General features: G+C 34.0%; 1 protein-coding gene across 1 annotated transcript in view; it reads right to left on the reverse strand.

The window, feature by feature from the left end:
- Window positions 1–980: 980 nt before the first annotated feature.
- LOC127706956 (2-hydroxyacyl-CoA lyase 2-like) overlaps window positions 981–17,639 on the reverse strand; it is a 68,167-nt gene continuing 51,508 nt past the window's right edge. Inside the window, exons 14-16 of the mRNA XM_052211688.1 lie at window positions 8,237–8,411; window positions 6,889–6,987; window positions 981–2,010 (exon numbers count right to left, since the gene is read on the reverse strand). Coding sequence (XP_052067648.1) covers window positions 1,825–2,010; window positions 6,889–6,987; window positions 8,237–8,411 — 460 coding nt within the window. The 3' untranslated portion in view covers window positions 981–1,824. The remainder of the gene's footprint in view (window positions 2,011–6,888; window positions 6,988–8,236; window positions 8,412–17,639) is intronic.

The raw sequence follows: 17,639 nt of genomic DNA on the forward strand, positions 1-17,639 counted from the left end.
ACTTTTGATGTTATCATGCTTTCCTGTGTCCGTTGAACAGACAAATGAATCAGTTTTCCATATCAATTAAGAGTAGCGGTAAATTTGGTATGCAAATGTAGCCAAAATGTAGCCCGTTTACTGAAATGGAATGCGTTATGAGTAAGGGCTACATTTCCGCGGTAAATGATACATTTCCGCGATAAAAAAATAAAGGCAACAGTAGTATACCGCTGTTCAAAAGTCATAAATCGATTGAGAGAAAACAAATCCGGGACACAAACCAAAACCGAGGGAAACACATCAACCACAAGAGGAAATCAACGGAACAACAGAAACACTGAAGTGCAACAAAAACAAACGACAATGCAACAAACATAGAAACGAACGAAAATAACAGCTGACATATTCCTGACTTGGTACAGGACATTTTAAGACAAAATGGTGGGTTGAACCTGGTTTTATGGGTAGCCAAACCTCCCGCTTATATAGCAATGTTAAAAATACCGCTAAAATGACAACACTACGTGACAGAAACACAGCACAATTAAATGCAAGAACACCCAGGACAGAGTAATACATAAATAAATAATATAATAGTATATTTCGACATGTAAACCACAGTATAACGAACACCTAAAATTAATTTACGACAACACACAAATACAGCCCAATAGAACCATGAACCATGTGTCACACGAATGCATTAACTCCACAAAAAGTGACGCCACAGGCAAATTTCTAGAAATTGAAAATAAAATTGGGATTAAGTTTGTAATAGTGTTACTTGATGTATTTTCTAACAATTACAAGAACATTTATATAGAATTGTACCTGTATTCTCCAACCATGTCGGTCCTTCTTCTTAATCAAACTGTGTAAAGACAAATAAATCCTGTGCATATAGTTACTTTAAAAAAATGTTCTTGGCTACGTTTTGTATCCATTTTCCGGACATTCCGTAGAAATCGTAAAACGAACAAGGAAGATAGGAAGGTCAATAGAAGTGTAAATAATAAAAAAAACTGTATATTGTTCATAGAATAAAATATCAATTACACTGCTACTTATCAGGTTTATTTTTAGTATAAAATATCACAGTATTCAATAAAACTTAATTTCAAGACTTGTATTTAAGCATACACATTACATCTACTTTGACTAACCATTGTATGATCTACTTAAAAATATTAACAATAAAAGAAATGTTCTTTACACTCTGAGAAATATACAAGTCATGATACTTTTAAAGCAAAAGTACAGAAAAATTTATAACTGTATAATACCCTTGAACAATACGAAATAAGCACTACAGATATAAGTAGTACCCCTAACAAACACACTGTCTTCAATAAATAGGAAAACAATTAATTGATTAACTAATGACTTTTTGAAATAACATTTGGATGACAGACATGAACCTGTAACTTAGATATCAATGAATAATGTCAGACGAAAACATATTGATGGATTGGAGAATACATCTATGTACTATCAAATAGAATTTTAAAGGAAAGCAGCAGTTTTCAAACATCAATTCACTAATTTGATTCTTTTAGTTTGGATGAAAACTTTTAATTAGGATCGTAACTATAGTAAAACTGACTCCAATAAAGTGGGGTTAGGTTTAGGATCATTTTTAAAAAACGGTTGTCTGTATTAGTCAAGTGGTTCAAAGGAAACATATGAAAAGGAAGTTTAAAAAAAGATATAATGCAATGAAATCAATAAACAAGAAACTTACATATGATTCAGTAATTAACAGTCTTTTTCATTGTCAAGGAATGCAAAACTAATATTTACTTCAATATAATAATTGTTCATATTAACTTGTACAAGTCAGCATTACACAGAAAGACTGCCTTCTCTAAAGTTTGTTGTACCAATGAGAGCATTAATAAGTACACTGTGTCCTTCCCTACTATCTTTAATGGCTTGATGTAGAACCTCTTTAATTTTATCCTCGTTACTGCGATCTAATCTGTATCCTTTACCACCATAACCAACAGAAACGGTTTCATAATTCAAGTACTGTAAATAAAGAGAAAACAAACTTCAATGGCATTTTTTTAATAAAATGCTCCGCAGGGCGCAGCTTGATACGACCGCAGAGGTCGAACCCTGAACAGTTGGGGCAAGTATGGACACAACATTCAAGCTTGATACAGCTTTGCATTTGGATTGTGATTAAATATTTGACACAGCATAGGTTTCTGACACAGAATGAATGTGGTCTAAGAACTTAAAAATTTTAAATTGGACATCCACCTATTATGGTCCAATATCCAAAATCTAAATACATGGTTAGATTCAGCATATCAAAGAACCCCAAGAATTCAATTTTTGATGAAATCAGACAAATTTTAATTTTGGACCCTTTTGACCTCAATGTGGACAAAGTTGATAACGGGGCCCAAAAATCAAAAATCTAAATACATGGTTAGATTCAGCATATCAAAGAACCCCATATATTCAATTTTTGTTGAAATCAAACAAAGTTTAATTTTGGACCCCGATTTGGACAAACTTGAAAACTGGGCCCATAATCAAAAATCTAAATACATGTTTAGATTCAGCATATCAAAGAACCCTAAGAATTCAATTTTTGTTAAAATCAAACTAAGTTTAATTTTGGACCCTTTGGACCTTAATGTAGACCAATTTGAAAATGGAACCAAAAATCAAAAATCTAAATACATGGTTAGATTCAGCATATCAAAGAACCCCATATATTCAATTTTTGTTGAAATCAAACAAAGTTAAATTTTGGACCCCGATTTGGACCAACTTGAAAACTGGGCCCATAATCAAAAATCTAAATACATATTTAGATTCAGCATATCAAAGAACCCCAATAATTCAATTTTTGATGAAATCAAACAAAGTTTAATTTTGGACCCTTTGGACCTCAATGTGGACCAATTTAAAAACGAGGCCCAAAATCCAAAAACTAAATACACTGTTAGATTCAGCATATTAAAGAACCCCAAGAATTCAAGAATAAAACCCCATTGAAATTGGTCAAGAAATAAGCAATTTATATGAAGTATCTTCTTTTGCACAATACTGTGCAATTAAATATTTCTTGCTATTGCGCAATACTGTACAATTGACAATTTCTTGCTATTGCGCAATATTGTGCTATTGGATATTTCTTGCTATCGTGCAATACTGTGCAATTGAAGATTTCTTGCTATTGCGCAATACTGTGCAATTGAAGATTTCTTGCTATTGTGCAATACTGTGCAATTGAAAATTTCTTGCTATTGCACAATACTTATTATATAATAATTAACACATCCTGTTTGGTGTGTATCTCCTACCATATCATTATTACTTGCTTTTAAATATAAATCAGAAATAACCAACTTAAAATGGAAAATTTTAAAAGAAAAAAAAAAGGAAAAAAAGAAAAAAAAAGGAAAAAAAAAAAAATCCCCCCCCCCAAATTTTTTGAACCCCCTTATGATTCATCACCCCCAAACTCAATCCCAGCCTTCCCTTTGTGGTCTGGTACCTTGCAGTACAATTTCAGAGAGATCCATACACTTGAACACAAGTTATTGTCTGGAAACTAGAAAAATGTGTTTTTTGGCCCCTTTTTGGCCCCAAATTCCTAAACGTTTAGGGCAATTACCCCCAAACTCAAACCCAGCTTTCCATTTGTGATATGGAACCTTGTAGTACAATTTCATAAAGATCCATACACTTACACACAAATTATTGTCCTGAAACTAGAAAAATGCTTGTTTTTTGCCCCTTTTTTGGCCCCTAATTCCTAAAATTTTGAGGCAATTACCCCCAAAATCAATCCCAGCATTCCTTTTGTGATATGGAACCTTGTGGTACAATGTCAGAGAGATCCATACACTAGCACACAAGTTATGTCTGGAAGTTACAAAAATGCTTATTTTTGGCCCCTTTTTGGCCCCTAATTCCTTTACTGTTGGTACCATAACCCCCAAAATCAATCCCCACCTTCCTTTTGTGGTATTAAACCTTGTGGTAAAATTTCATAGAGATCCATTCACTTAAACTAAAGTTAGAGTGCGAAAACCAATGTGTCTTCGGACGACGCCGGACGACGCCAGACGACGACGACGACGACGACGACGACGACGCCAACGTCATACCAATATACGACCACAAAAATTTGTTTGCGGTCGTATAAAAACGCATGTAAACTTTGTTTCCTTTGAATAAACTTATACTTTTGTTGTCTGGTTTTGTTTTACGTCCTTAAATCATGTTAATATAAACTAATGTAACTGATTAAGTTTCAATCGTTAGGGAACAAGTTAACCAATAATATCCCATTTCATGCAAAGCAGAGGTACGATATGCTTTTCCTAAGACTAAAAAAATGTTTTTGTTGATCCTTAAGGAAAACCAATACTGTATTTGAAGAGCTGCCCCATTCATTTGAGGATTTGAATAAGAAAATGCAGTTTAACTGATAATGTGGAGTCAAATCCAAAAAGAAGATAATAACTCTTCAAGTTCTTTAATTCTTTTTGAAATACAACACTCTTAAAATTTTTAAAAGTAATCATTTCAAATATCCCTAAAATGACTGCAATAGTGCAACATTGTGACTTTTTAACATGGAATTGACTTATTTGAATTGTCTCTGTCAAACTTGATTTGTGTTTTGTAGTAATAAGCATTGGGTATAAGTTTCCGAACATTTGGTTGAGGCTAACTTAAGTTAGAGAACAGAAATAAATTTTCCATTTGTAAAGGGGCAAAACTGTAAAACGGTTATAGTGATGTCATCTAAATTCAAACTTTATCTGTGTTTTGTGGTAATAAGCATTGTGTATAAGTTTCATAACATTTGGTTGAGGCTAACTTAGAGAACAGAAAAGAAAAATTCAGCAACTTTTCCATTTGTAAAGGGGCATTACTCTAGAACGGTTAAAGTGACGCCACCAAAATTTAAACTTGATCTGTGTTTTGTGGTAATAAGCATTGTGTATAAGTTTCATAACATTTGGTTGAAGCAAAATAAAGTAAAAGAACTGAAACAAACTTTGGGACATAAAACTTAATGTCCCCTCCGTGTAAAAATGGGTGTTAAATATTTGTCACTAGACGTCACATGCAGTAACGTTCAATTAATCACTATGAAATGTTCGTCTCTTAATTTTATGGAAGTGGCAATCAATTTACCAATTAATCATTCAGTAAACATGGTAAAACAAACATACCATGACAATCAATTAATGAATGTGAAATTTGTCAAATATGACATACTGCCAAATTTCAATAAATCATTCAATCAATCAATTGTTTAATCTACCTATAAACCATCTAAACGAACTTATTTATATGAAGAAACTGTTGCTTGATGTGGTGCAATCATTCTACCAATTAACGAATAATTATGTTAGAAAAGATGGAAAGACTTCACTCACAATGCTTTTATATTTATTGGAAGCAACCATTAAAAAAAATAGAGGTGTGCCTAGTAAACCAATAATTAAAACAATACTTTTGGATGATCCCTTATTTAAATGAGATAGTCCTAATACAAGCATTGCAAAAAGATTGAAGATCCTTATTACAATAATGTCAACGTCATGTAAGTTGCTCACATGCTGACTTGATCCTTTTAAGAACGAGAAAGACATAATACAAGCCTCTCAAAAGAAGGAAGATTATCATTAGAATAATGTCAACTTTATACAAGCTTCTCTCTCGCTAACTTGAAATTTATTAGAATATATACAGTCAACTTCACAGAAGGAAAAGAAGCTAGTGTCATCCTATTCATTGTGTGTTTCAACAATCCAGCAGCACCTACATTAGGAGTATATACATGTGTTTCTTCAAATTGATACAATATTCCAGCAGCACCTGCATAGGATTATATCGTTCCAAGTTGATACAATATTCCAGCAGGACGTTGTGTCACTGGTCATGTTTTTATAGAGGGTTGAATCTAACAAGGCTTTTTGAAACATGTGTTCTTAAGGGTATAGCTTAAGTTATCAGTTTTTTTTGTGTTTTTTTTTAATTTTAAGAACATAATCATGACTTTGTTTTTCTATTAAGCTGACTACTATGGAATATCTGTCCAACAGATATCATTGAATATGTTCCACTTGTCATATAACAGGTTGCACCAGTGGATCAGTTATTGCTTAACCTTTTTGCTGCGGTGTGCGTTTTAAAAATTCTTTTAGATTTCTGAGCGGTGTTTTGTGGACTCTTATCTTCTTTTCGTCTATCTTCTTTTGACCAATCACTGTGATGTGCTTTCCAACTTATGGTTAATGATAATTAATATCTTCTCCCGTGTTTATCCTTATTTTCAGTGAAGTTTTGTGTCTTCATTACATATGAAACTAAACATTTTTATAAAATCAGAAAAATATCCAAATGTCATGTTTTGTCATATACATCATAAGCCTTCTTGGCTTGCTGAAAGTCATTTGTATATTTGAATACAATTGTTTGTTATAATTCAAGTTGCATTTTAATAATAAAATATTCATTCATTCATATACACTTTAAATGAATTGAAATATAGTGCTCTTTAACCTTGCCACCAGTTGCGATCTGAACCCTTGACGTCAGGCTTGAGTCAGATAATTTGACACAAATGAGATGATAATGTGCCTGTAATCAGTTTTTGTATTTTTTATAATGTCAAAACGACCATATCTTTGATTTTAAGATTCAATGAGAATAACACCCAAAAATGTGATGATTAAGAACTACTTTATATATAATTTGTACATGAAAGTGACCGTACATAAACCAAACACAGGCACATGAAGTAAATGATTTACACTACAATTTTAACAACTTTGTGATGACTTTTTAGCTGTGATGTCATTGCCTTTTTTTTTTAAATTTACATAATATTTAAGTGTTTTTTTAATGGTTTTGTTCTTGACTTACATCAAGTTTGCATGCAACACTACTTCCAAACATTGGTAACTGTTCTCTCTCTATCTGTGTCCAGGCTGCATCATTACCAACTAAAGCTATCACTGGTATCTAGATAAAATAAAACAGCTTTTGGTTAGATAAACGTTTTTGAAGATCTGACAATATCCTGCACAATGGCAGTCCTGATGTCCAATTTAAAGTTCAGTGTGTATAAATGTTTTTTTTTCACTGTCTTCATACAATATTCAAACGCTCAGACTAATTATCACTATAAATCAACTATTGTAGTAAAGTTGTCGATTGCAAGTATACTTGACATGTACCTAGCTATATCAATATTGAGACGATTGCTTCTTTTAGTAGTTTAATCGGAGTGGAGAGCATATTCTATATAACGTGCAGAAGTTTCATTGTTAGCAAAAAAATATGGATATTGATAAGGCTTTGACAGTCCTATAAAGAAATAACATTTGACCAACGCTCTAATATACTTATAATAGTCTTTTTAATAGTTACATATGCACATGCAAGGCTCTACAATCTGTCGATACCTGTATCTTGGCATTGCACAAGGTCATGTTTTTCTCTGATTGTTAACGACGTTTTTACACTAAATACATTGGATGTTGGATGTGTACTGATTGATATTTTAGTCTAAGATGCATAATTCTTTTTATTAATTGTTATTGGCTTTGAACTAGCTGTCAGTAACTGTGAGTACTCTCACATCTGTACTAAGGGCCTTTTTGTTGTATGGATGTATAAATACCCTGCCACGTCCACTCTGTATTTTTGTTAGATGTATTTCTTTGTATCCATCTGATGTATTTTTGTTAGATGTATTTCTTTGTATCAATCTGATGAGTAAAGACCTTTTCAACTGATTTTTGTAGTTTATTCTTCTTTTGTATTGTTACACTACTCTACCAGGTTAGGGGGTGGGGTTGGTAATCCTTAAAACTAGCTTTACCCAGCCACATGCTGAATTGTTTTACTTTCGTCTTTTCAGGGCTTTTTTACAGCTGACTATGCGGTATGTGTTTTACTCATTGTTGTTGAAGGCCGTATGGTGACCTATATTGTCAAAGCATTATACAAATAGTCCAAGCCGTCGCCACTGTCGAAAGATTAGTATCCCTATGTCTTCGTTTCTGTGACTTTCGTTGCAGGCAAGACAAATTCTGACAATTACTTGGTATAAAAAATAACGCACTAAAATACAATCAATAGAGCTCTAAAGATTCAGCAAGAAGAACCCCACCCAAAACCAGGGGTGATCTCAGCTGCTTCAGAAAGGTAGCAGATATGGCTCCACATGTGGCATCTGTTCGCAGAAAATCAGAAATCATTGTACTACCTTGTGTCTGGTAAATGTGTCAAACTCTGCAATACTGTATCCTAGCGAACCATCGCCATAGATTATCCATACATCACAGTCTGGACGACATAACTTAGCTCCTAAAGCAAATCCTCCTCCTACTCCAAGTGTTCCAAATGCTCCTGGATCTAACCAATGTAATGGGGATCTAGGTCTACAAAAATAATAATCTAATCTTACCAATGTAATGGGGATCTAGGTCTACAAAAATAATAATCTAGTCTTACCAATGAAATGGGGATCTAGGTCTTCAAAAATACTAATCTAGTCTTACCAATGTAATGGGGATCTAGGTCTACAGAAATTAAAATTCATTCAAACCAATTGATCTACATAAATTAAAATCCAGTCATACCAATGTGATTTACAACGATAATGATCCAGTCAAACCAATGTGATAGGGCTCTAGGTATACAAAAATGATAATCCAGTCTTACCAACATGACGGGGCTCTAGGTCCACAACAGCAATTATCAAATCTAACCAATGTGATGGGACTCTTTTTCTACAACAATAATAATCCAGTCTAAATTATGTAATGGGCTCTAGGTCTTCAACAATATTAATCCAGTCTAAATAATATAGTGGACTCTAGGGGTACAACAATAATAATCCAGTCTAGCCAACGTGATTGGTCTCTACGTCTACAAAATAATAATCCATTCTAGCCAACATGATGGGGATTTTAGGTCTACAACAATTATAATCCAGTCTAACCAACATGATGGGACTCTACGACTACCACAATTATAATCCAGTCTAACCAACATGATGGGACTCAATGTCTACAACAATAATAATCCAGTCTAATCAACGTGATGGGACCCTAGGTCTACAACAATAATAATGCAGTCTAACCAACATGATTGGGCACTAAGTCTACAACAATAATAATCCAGTCTAACCAATGTGACGGGACTGTAGGTCTACAACAATAATAATCCAGTCTAACCAACATGATGGGGCACTAAGTCTACAACAATAATAATCCAGTCTAACCAATGTGACGGGACTGTAGGTCTACAACAATAATAATCCAGTCTAACCAACATGATGGGGCTCTAGTTCTACAACAATAATAATCAAGTCTAACCAACATGATGGGACTGTAGGTCTACAACAATAATAATGCAGTCTAACCAGCTGATTGGGTTCTAAGTCTACAACAATAATAATCTAATCTAACCGATGTGATGGTGATCTGGGTCTACAACAACAGTAAAGCAGTCTAAATAAACTGCTTCGCTGAGCGCAGCTGGATACGCCAGCAGAGGTCCAACCCTGAACAGTTGGGGCAAAAATGGACACAATATTCAAGCTTAATACAGGTCTGAATTTGGATTGTAATTAAATATTTGATATACTATAGGTTTCTGAATAAATGTAGTCAAAGAACTTGGTTATATGAAAGATTTTTGCTTTTGTGCAATACACTGTGCAGTTGCGCAATACTTGGTAAATCTGTTGTCAGACTATAAATAAATAAAATCTTATAACTCGGAAACGTAAAATCAAAAATTTATAAAAATCAAAAGGTAGCTTACAAAAATAAATATAAACAATTTACCAAAGTTTCATAAAAAATGCTGAAAGCATTTTTGAATTATTGTCCGATAACTGCAAAATCCCCCTTTTTGTAAAGAATAAAACCCCATAAATCGGAAACGTATAGTCTGAAATTTGTAAAAATCAAAAGGGAGCTCATGTCGATAGAAATTAACAATTCACCAAAGTTTCTTGCAAATTGGTGAAATTGATTTTGAGTTATTGTCTGAAAACTGGAAAATCCCCCCTTTTTTAATGAACAAAATCCCAAAACTCGGAACCGTAAATCCGAAATTTATAAAAAAACGAAAGGCAGCTAATGTCAATAGATATGAACAATTCACAAAAGTTTCATGCAAATTGGTGAAATTGTTTTTGAGTTATTGTCCGAAAACTGGAAAATTCCCCCTTTTTTAATGAAAAAAAAACCCAAAACTTGGAAATGGTCAACCTGAAATTTATAAATCAAAGCACTGTAAGCGCTATATGCAGTTAACCAAAAACCAAGGCAAACGTAATAATGAAAACTGTGGCAGTGTTGCTTCATTTTTTTTAAAGATTTGAAAGAACAAACATTAAACATTCGTACATTGTACATGTATGTTTATTAAATGAATTGATTATTAAGGCAAATTAATTAATATTTTATCAAGATTTTCAAAAGCAATGCATTTATCAATGTATATTTTTAATGATGAGTTTGCAGTGGTTCAAGTTAGCAATGATTGCAGTTGTTCTAGTTGGTAGTTAACGTTGGTACCAGTTGACTTTTAGTGGTTCAAGTTGACGTAGTATGAGTTTGTAATAGTATGAATGGACTTCCTGGCAGGAACACTGAGTTTGGGTTCTACAGTACAAAAGTTATGAGACACAAATCAGCCAAAGGTTTACTACTACAGGGATCAAAGGTGAGGTCTGATTGACCTGCCCATAGTAAATGTAAACGACCCTTACCTTCACCAAGTCCATGATGTCACTCCATCCCAAGTTTGGAATAAAATGACAGGTTATTATAAAACAGTTGGTCTAACATTCTTGGGCTTTACACTGCTTGAAAGATTTATATGTTTTCTTTAAAATGAGCCACAAATGAAAATTTAATAGGCCCAGAAATAATTCAATCAACCTAGACTTATTTTTGCATCAATTAAATTTTATAATAAACAACAAATAATTGTAACAGGATCCTGTTACGAAGTCTTCCAAACAGAGCTCCCATACATCGTCATTCCCATGGTCGCCTGACATTTGGCAAAGTCCAGTACAAATTGGTTAGGTCTAGTAAAGTGATATGCATATGTGACGCCTAGGAGATTGACCCTGTATGTCATTCAAATCTTCTTGAAATGACGAACAGGAATAAATATGGTTTAGGGGTTTACAAGTTCTAAAAAAGGGGGGGGGGGCAGTGATCCCCAGGGGACTCACCCTTTATTTTATTTGATTTAGTTTATTGTCCCATACAAGAATATATATGGTTTCGGGGTGGGGATCTCGACCGCTTACAAGTTTACAAAAAGAAGGGGATGGGGATGATCCCCGTGGACTCCCTCTATATTTGTTTTGATTTATTGTCCCATACCAGAATATATGTGGTGTAGGGGTGGGGATCTCGACCAAGTTTTCACAAAGAAGGGGGTGGGGTGTCTCCAGGAACTCCCCTATATTTCATTTGATTTGTTATCTTGTCCCATACATGAAAATATGGTTGAGGGTTTGGGATATCGACCGTTTACAAGTTTTCGAAAAGAAGGGGTGGGGTTGACCCCAGGGACTCTCCCTGTATTTAATTTGATTTCTTATCTTGTCCCCTACATGAATATATACGGTTTAGGGGTGGGGATCTCGACCGTTTACAAGTTTTCAAAAAGAAGGGGTGGGGTGACCCCTGTGGACTCCCTATATTTCATTTGACTTGTTTTATTGGCCAAAACAAGAAAATATATGCAGTAGGGGTGGGGGATCTCGACCGTTTACAAGTTCTCAAACAGAAGGGGGTGGGGTGACGCTGGGATTCCCCCTATATTTCATTTGATTTGTTTTACTGTCTCATACAAGTAAATATATGGTTTAGAGGTGGGGATCGCGACCGTTTACAAGATAAAAGCACATTTTCAAATTGAAAGGGGTGGGATGACCCCAGGGACTCACCCTATATTTTATTCTATTTGTTCTATTGTCCTGTTATCATTACTGAAGACTGTGTGTGTCTATCACTTACTGTTTTCAAGTAATGGTCATTTGAAAATTGAAAAAAAAGTAAAATCCCATAGGGTTCTATAGTAAACCTCTCCCTTATTAAGGCCCCTCAAAATACCCCTAAATAGACCCCAATGCATAAACGAAAGATTGATGGCTCCGCTAGACATGTTAGTCTTACGTTTTATGAAACCCTTAGTAAATCTAACAAGCGGTTCGAGTTGTCTTTTTAAACGGTCCTAGTGGACTCGGTCCGACTTGTCTCGGGGACGAGTTGTCTACATTTCGTAAAACATCCCATCAACGTCGATTTACGGATCTGTTTCATTCATGAACAACAACAACTTTGGCAAGTCAGTGATAAACGGAATAATATAATAAAAGAAAGGAATTTAAATGTGCATACATTTAATTGAAATCATTTAAATAATCACAATCTTTTTAAACATGTTAAACGAAAAGAACATCATGATCAACAAAACTTACTTTATAACATCAGAATACTTACTAGCTTACGAACTTACGGTTCGTGTAAGTTGAAATTACCGCCAACTGAGACTTCTATATATTTATAACTTTATTTCCTCTATCATAGAGAATTGGTGTACATAAACAATATTCCTGCGCCTTTTGCCATTTGGGAAATGTAAACGATTTGTAATTAGAGATTTTCGGCGATGAAATATTTCATACAATTGTTCTTTGACATCTTAGCCAAAAGCACATGGGATAATACACTATGTACGGATTTCTTTAAACATTTTGGGTAGTTAGACAAGCATTTAAGGTTTTTCTGGTCATATTTTTTTCTATTCCAGAATTGAAAGTATGAAAAAAGTGCCCAATTAGTTATAAATAACATATAAGCCAGCTAGATAATAACAATAGCACTTTTTCCACCATTCAGTGGGAAGAACACAAATCTAGGGTGGTAGCATAATGCAGCTTAACTGCATAAAAACGAAAGGGAGCTCACGTCAATAGATATAAACAATTCACCAAAGTTTCATGCATATTGGTTAAAGCGTTTTTGAATTAATGTCAGACATGTTGACGACGGACGGACGGTCAACGGTATACCATAATACGTCCCGTAAACAGGCGTATAAAAACGTGATGGGGCACTAAGTCTACAACAGTAATAATGCAGTCTAACCAATGTGATGGGGCTCTATGTCTACAACAATAATAATCCAATCTAACCAATGTAATGGTTATCTAGGTCTACAACAATAATAATGCAGTCTAACCAACATGATGGGGCTCTAGGTCTACAACAATAATAATCCAGTCTAACCAACATGATGGGGCACTAAGTCTACAAAAATAATCATCCAGTCTAACCAACATGATGGGACTCAAGGTCTACAACAATAATATTCCAGTCTAACCAACGTGATGGGGCTCTAGTTCTACAACATAAATCATCCAGTCTAACCAACGTGATGGGACTGTAGGTCTAAAAAAATAATAATGCAGTCTAACCAACGTGATGGGCCTGTAGGTCTACAAAAATAATAATGCAGTCTAACCAACGTGATGGGACTCTAGGTCTAAAACAATAATAATCCAGTTCAAACAACGTGATAGGCCTGTAGGTCTAAAACAATACTGATCCAGTCTAACCAACGTGATGGGACTCTAGGTCTAAAACAATACTGATCCAGTCCAACCAACGTGACGGGGCTCTAGGTCTACAACAATACTGATCAAGTCTAACCAACATGATGGGACTCAAGGTCTACAACAATACTGATCCAGTCTAACCAACGTGATGGGGCTTTAGGTTTACAACAACACTGATCCAGTCCAACCAACGTGATGAGGCTCTAGGTCTACAACAATAATAATGCAGTCTAACCAACATGATGGGACTCAAGGTCTACAACAATACTGATCCAGTAAAACCAACGTGATGGGGCTCTAGGTCTACAACAATAATAATCCAGTCCAACCAACCAGATGGGACTCTAGGTCTACAACAATACTGATCGAGTCCAACCAACGTGATGGAGCTCTAGGTCAACAACAATAATAATGCAGTCTAACCAACGTGATGGGGCTCTAGGTCTACAACAATAATAATGCAGTCCAACCAACGTGATGGGGCTCTAGGTCTACAATGATAATAATGCAGTCCAACCAACGTGATGGGGCCCTAGGTCTACAACAATAATAATGCAGTCTAACCAACCAGATGGGACTCAAGGTCTACAACAATACTGATCCAGTCCAACCAACATGATGGGGCTCTAGGTCTACAACAATACTGATCCAGTCTTACCAACGTGACGGGGCTCTAGGTCTACAACAATACTGATCCAGTCTAACCAACGTGATGGGGCTCTAGGTCTACAACAATAATAATCCGTTTTTTTTTTCATTCACATAAGCTTATAAGTAAATGGCTCTTCTCTCCAAGGAATGAACCTTTGAGTCAACAAGTGAGGTAACGTAATCATGGCTCTAACCAATGTACTCAGGATCTAGGTATTTAGACATAACCCCTCCTTTATTAACCCTTGTGAATAGTGCTCAAGCTATAACAAAATAATTCTAGTTGATATAACATAATGCAATTTCTCAAAGAGTACATGACCTTTCCTGGATATAAAAATTGATTGGAGTATTTTCCTTCCAAAACAAAATGGTTTTGGATGAACAAATGTAATCCTATTGTGGTCAAACAAACAATAAATACTACAAAATTTATTTGATGTAGTTCTGCTGTGGTCAAACAAACAATAAATTATACAAGATCTAATCAATAGGAAATGTAATCCTACTGTGGTCATACAAACTATAAATCCTACAAGATATAACCAATGAAATCCTACTGTGGTCATACACACAATAACTCCTACAAGATACAACCAAAGTAATCCTACTGTGGTCATACAAACAACAAATCATACAAGATATAACCAATGAAATCCTATTGTGGTCATACAAACAATAAATCATACAAGATATAACCAATGAAATCCTACTGTGGTCATACAAACAATAAATCATACAAGATATAACCAATGTAATCCTATTGTGGTCATACAAACAATAAATCATACAAGATATAACCAATGAAATCCTATTGTGGTCATACAAACAATAAATCATACAAGATATAACCAATGAAATCCTACTGTGGTCATACAAACAATAAATCATACAAGATATAACCAATGTAATCCTATTGTGGTCATACAAACAATAAATCATACAAGATATAACCAATGAAATCCTACTGTGGTCATACAAACAATAAATCATACAAGATATAACCAATGAAATCCTATTGTGGTCATACAAACAATAAATCATACAAGATATAACCAATGAAATCCTACTGTGGTCATACAAACAATAAATCATACAAGATATAACCAATGAAATCCTACTGTGGTCATACAAACAATAAATCATACAAGATATAACCAATGAAATCCTGGTTTATTCCCGATTGTCCCACTTTTTAAAATTTTAGAGTTCTGATTGTCCCACATGAAAAGTTCTGATTGTCCCACATTATTTTATGAAGTAAAATGTTCTTAGATAAACAATGTAACTGTTGTTTGTTTTGCTAAATAAACAAGAATTAATTTATTGCACATTTAATATTAATTTTATAGAAGTATAAAAAAAATGTTTTTTAAATCATTAGATTAATGCACTTTTGATTAAAAAAAATTTATTTCTGATTTATGAAATATATCTACAATGTAACTTTATTTATAAAACAAATTTCAATACCATAATTTTAATTACATTTTCTCTATAAAGTTTTTGAATAAATAATGCATGCAATTTAAAAAAAAAAAGTATAAACTCATTTACATTCTACACTTTACACGAACTTGTTGATGGAGAGATTTTTCCAGAAGTCTTTACAATTTTACTAGGGAAGTCAGAGGACATGAATACAACATTCTCTGCACTATTGAAGACTGCTAACACCCAACGTCAGATTCACCTGAACCCAACAACTTCCTTTTTTTGAAAACGAAGCTGTTGTCTAGAATTCTGCCAGATCAGCCTTTCTAAGAATCAATATCAAAGGTTGTTTTTCCAATATTCCCAGTGTCTTTGCCATAAAGTGCAGTCAACAGGACTCGTCACCAACTATAAAGAAGAACCAGACTTCCATAAAAAAAAAAAGATGTGGTATAATTGACAATGAGACAACTCTCCAAAAAAGACTAAATGACACAGAAATTAACAACTATAGGTCACAATACGGCCTTCAACAATGAGCAAAGCCCATACAGCAGAGTCAGCTTTAAAGGTCCCATATGAAAAATGTAAAAAATTCAAACTAGAAAAACTAACGACCTAATTTATGTACAAAATAATGAACGAAAAACAAATGTGTTACACAGTAACAAACGACAACCACTGAATTATAGGCTCCTGACTTGGGACAGACACATACAGAACGTGGCGGGGTTAAACTTTTTTGAAGACGCCAATCCTCCCACTAACCTGGGACAGTGTTGTAACAGTACAACATAAGAATAAACTAAAAAAAATAAGTTGAAAAAGGCTTATATCATCAGATGGGTACAGACAGAAATACATCTAACAAATCACAGAGTGGACATGGACCTGGACGGCTACTTATACATCCCCACAACAAAGACACTAAGTACAGATCTTAGAGTACTCGCAGTTACTGACAGCTAGTTCAAAGCCAATAAAAACTAAATAAAAAAATCATGCATCTAAGACTAAAATTATATGATTTCATATTACATTCCATGTTTGATGATACTTCAATTGTACCTACTACATGTATGTGCAAAATATAACATGTTAGTATTATTATTTGTTCATGGTTTTTTTCATATTTTATAAGTTACAGTGATTAGTAACCTGTAATTAACTGATACAGACTATAAAAACAAATTAATATTCAAAACAATTCCCAATTGTCCCACATTTAAACTTCCCAATTGTCCCACAAACATATTCCCGATTGTCCCACAAAATTTCATTACTTTTTTACCTGTAATTTCAAAAAGTGGGACAATCGGGAAGACACCAAGATCCTACTGTGGTCATACAAACAATAAATCATACAAGATATAACCAAAGTAATCCTACTATGGTCATACAAACAATAAATCACACAAGATATAACCAATGTAATCCTACTATGGTCATACAAACAATAAATCATACAAGATATAACCAAATGAAATCCTACTGTGGTCATACAAACAATAAATCATACAAGATATAACCAATGAAATCCTACTGTGGTCATACAAACAATAAATCATACAAGATATAACCAATGAAATCCTACTGTGGTCATACAAACAATAAATCATACAAGATATAACCAAAGTAATCCTATTGTGGTCATACAAACAATAAATCATACAAGATATAACCAATGAAATCCTACTGTGGTCATACAAACAATAAATCATACAAGATATAACCAATGTAATCCTACTGTGGTCATACAAACAATAAATCATACAAGATATAACCAATGAAATCCTACTGTGGTCATACAAACAATAAATCATACAAGATATAACCATTGTAATCCTACTGTGGTCATAAAAACAATAAATCCTACAAGATATAACCAATGTAATCCTACTGTGGTCATACAAACAATAAATCATAC

Source organism: Mytilus californianus, unplaced genomic scaffold (genome assembly GCF_021869535.1).
Source record: "Mytilus californianus isolate M0D057914Y unplaced genomic scaffold, xbMytCali1.0.p SCAF_6, whole genome shotgun sequence".
NCBI lineage: Eukaryota > Metazoa > Mollusca > Bivalvia > Mytilida > Mytilidae > Mytilus > Mytilus californianus.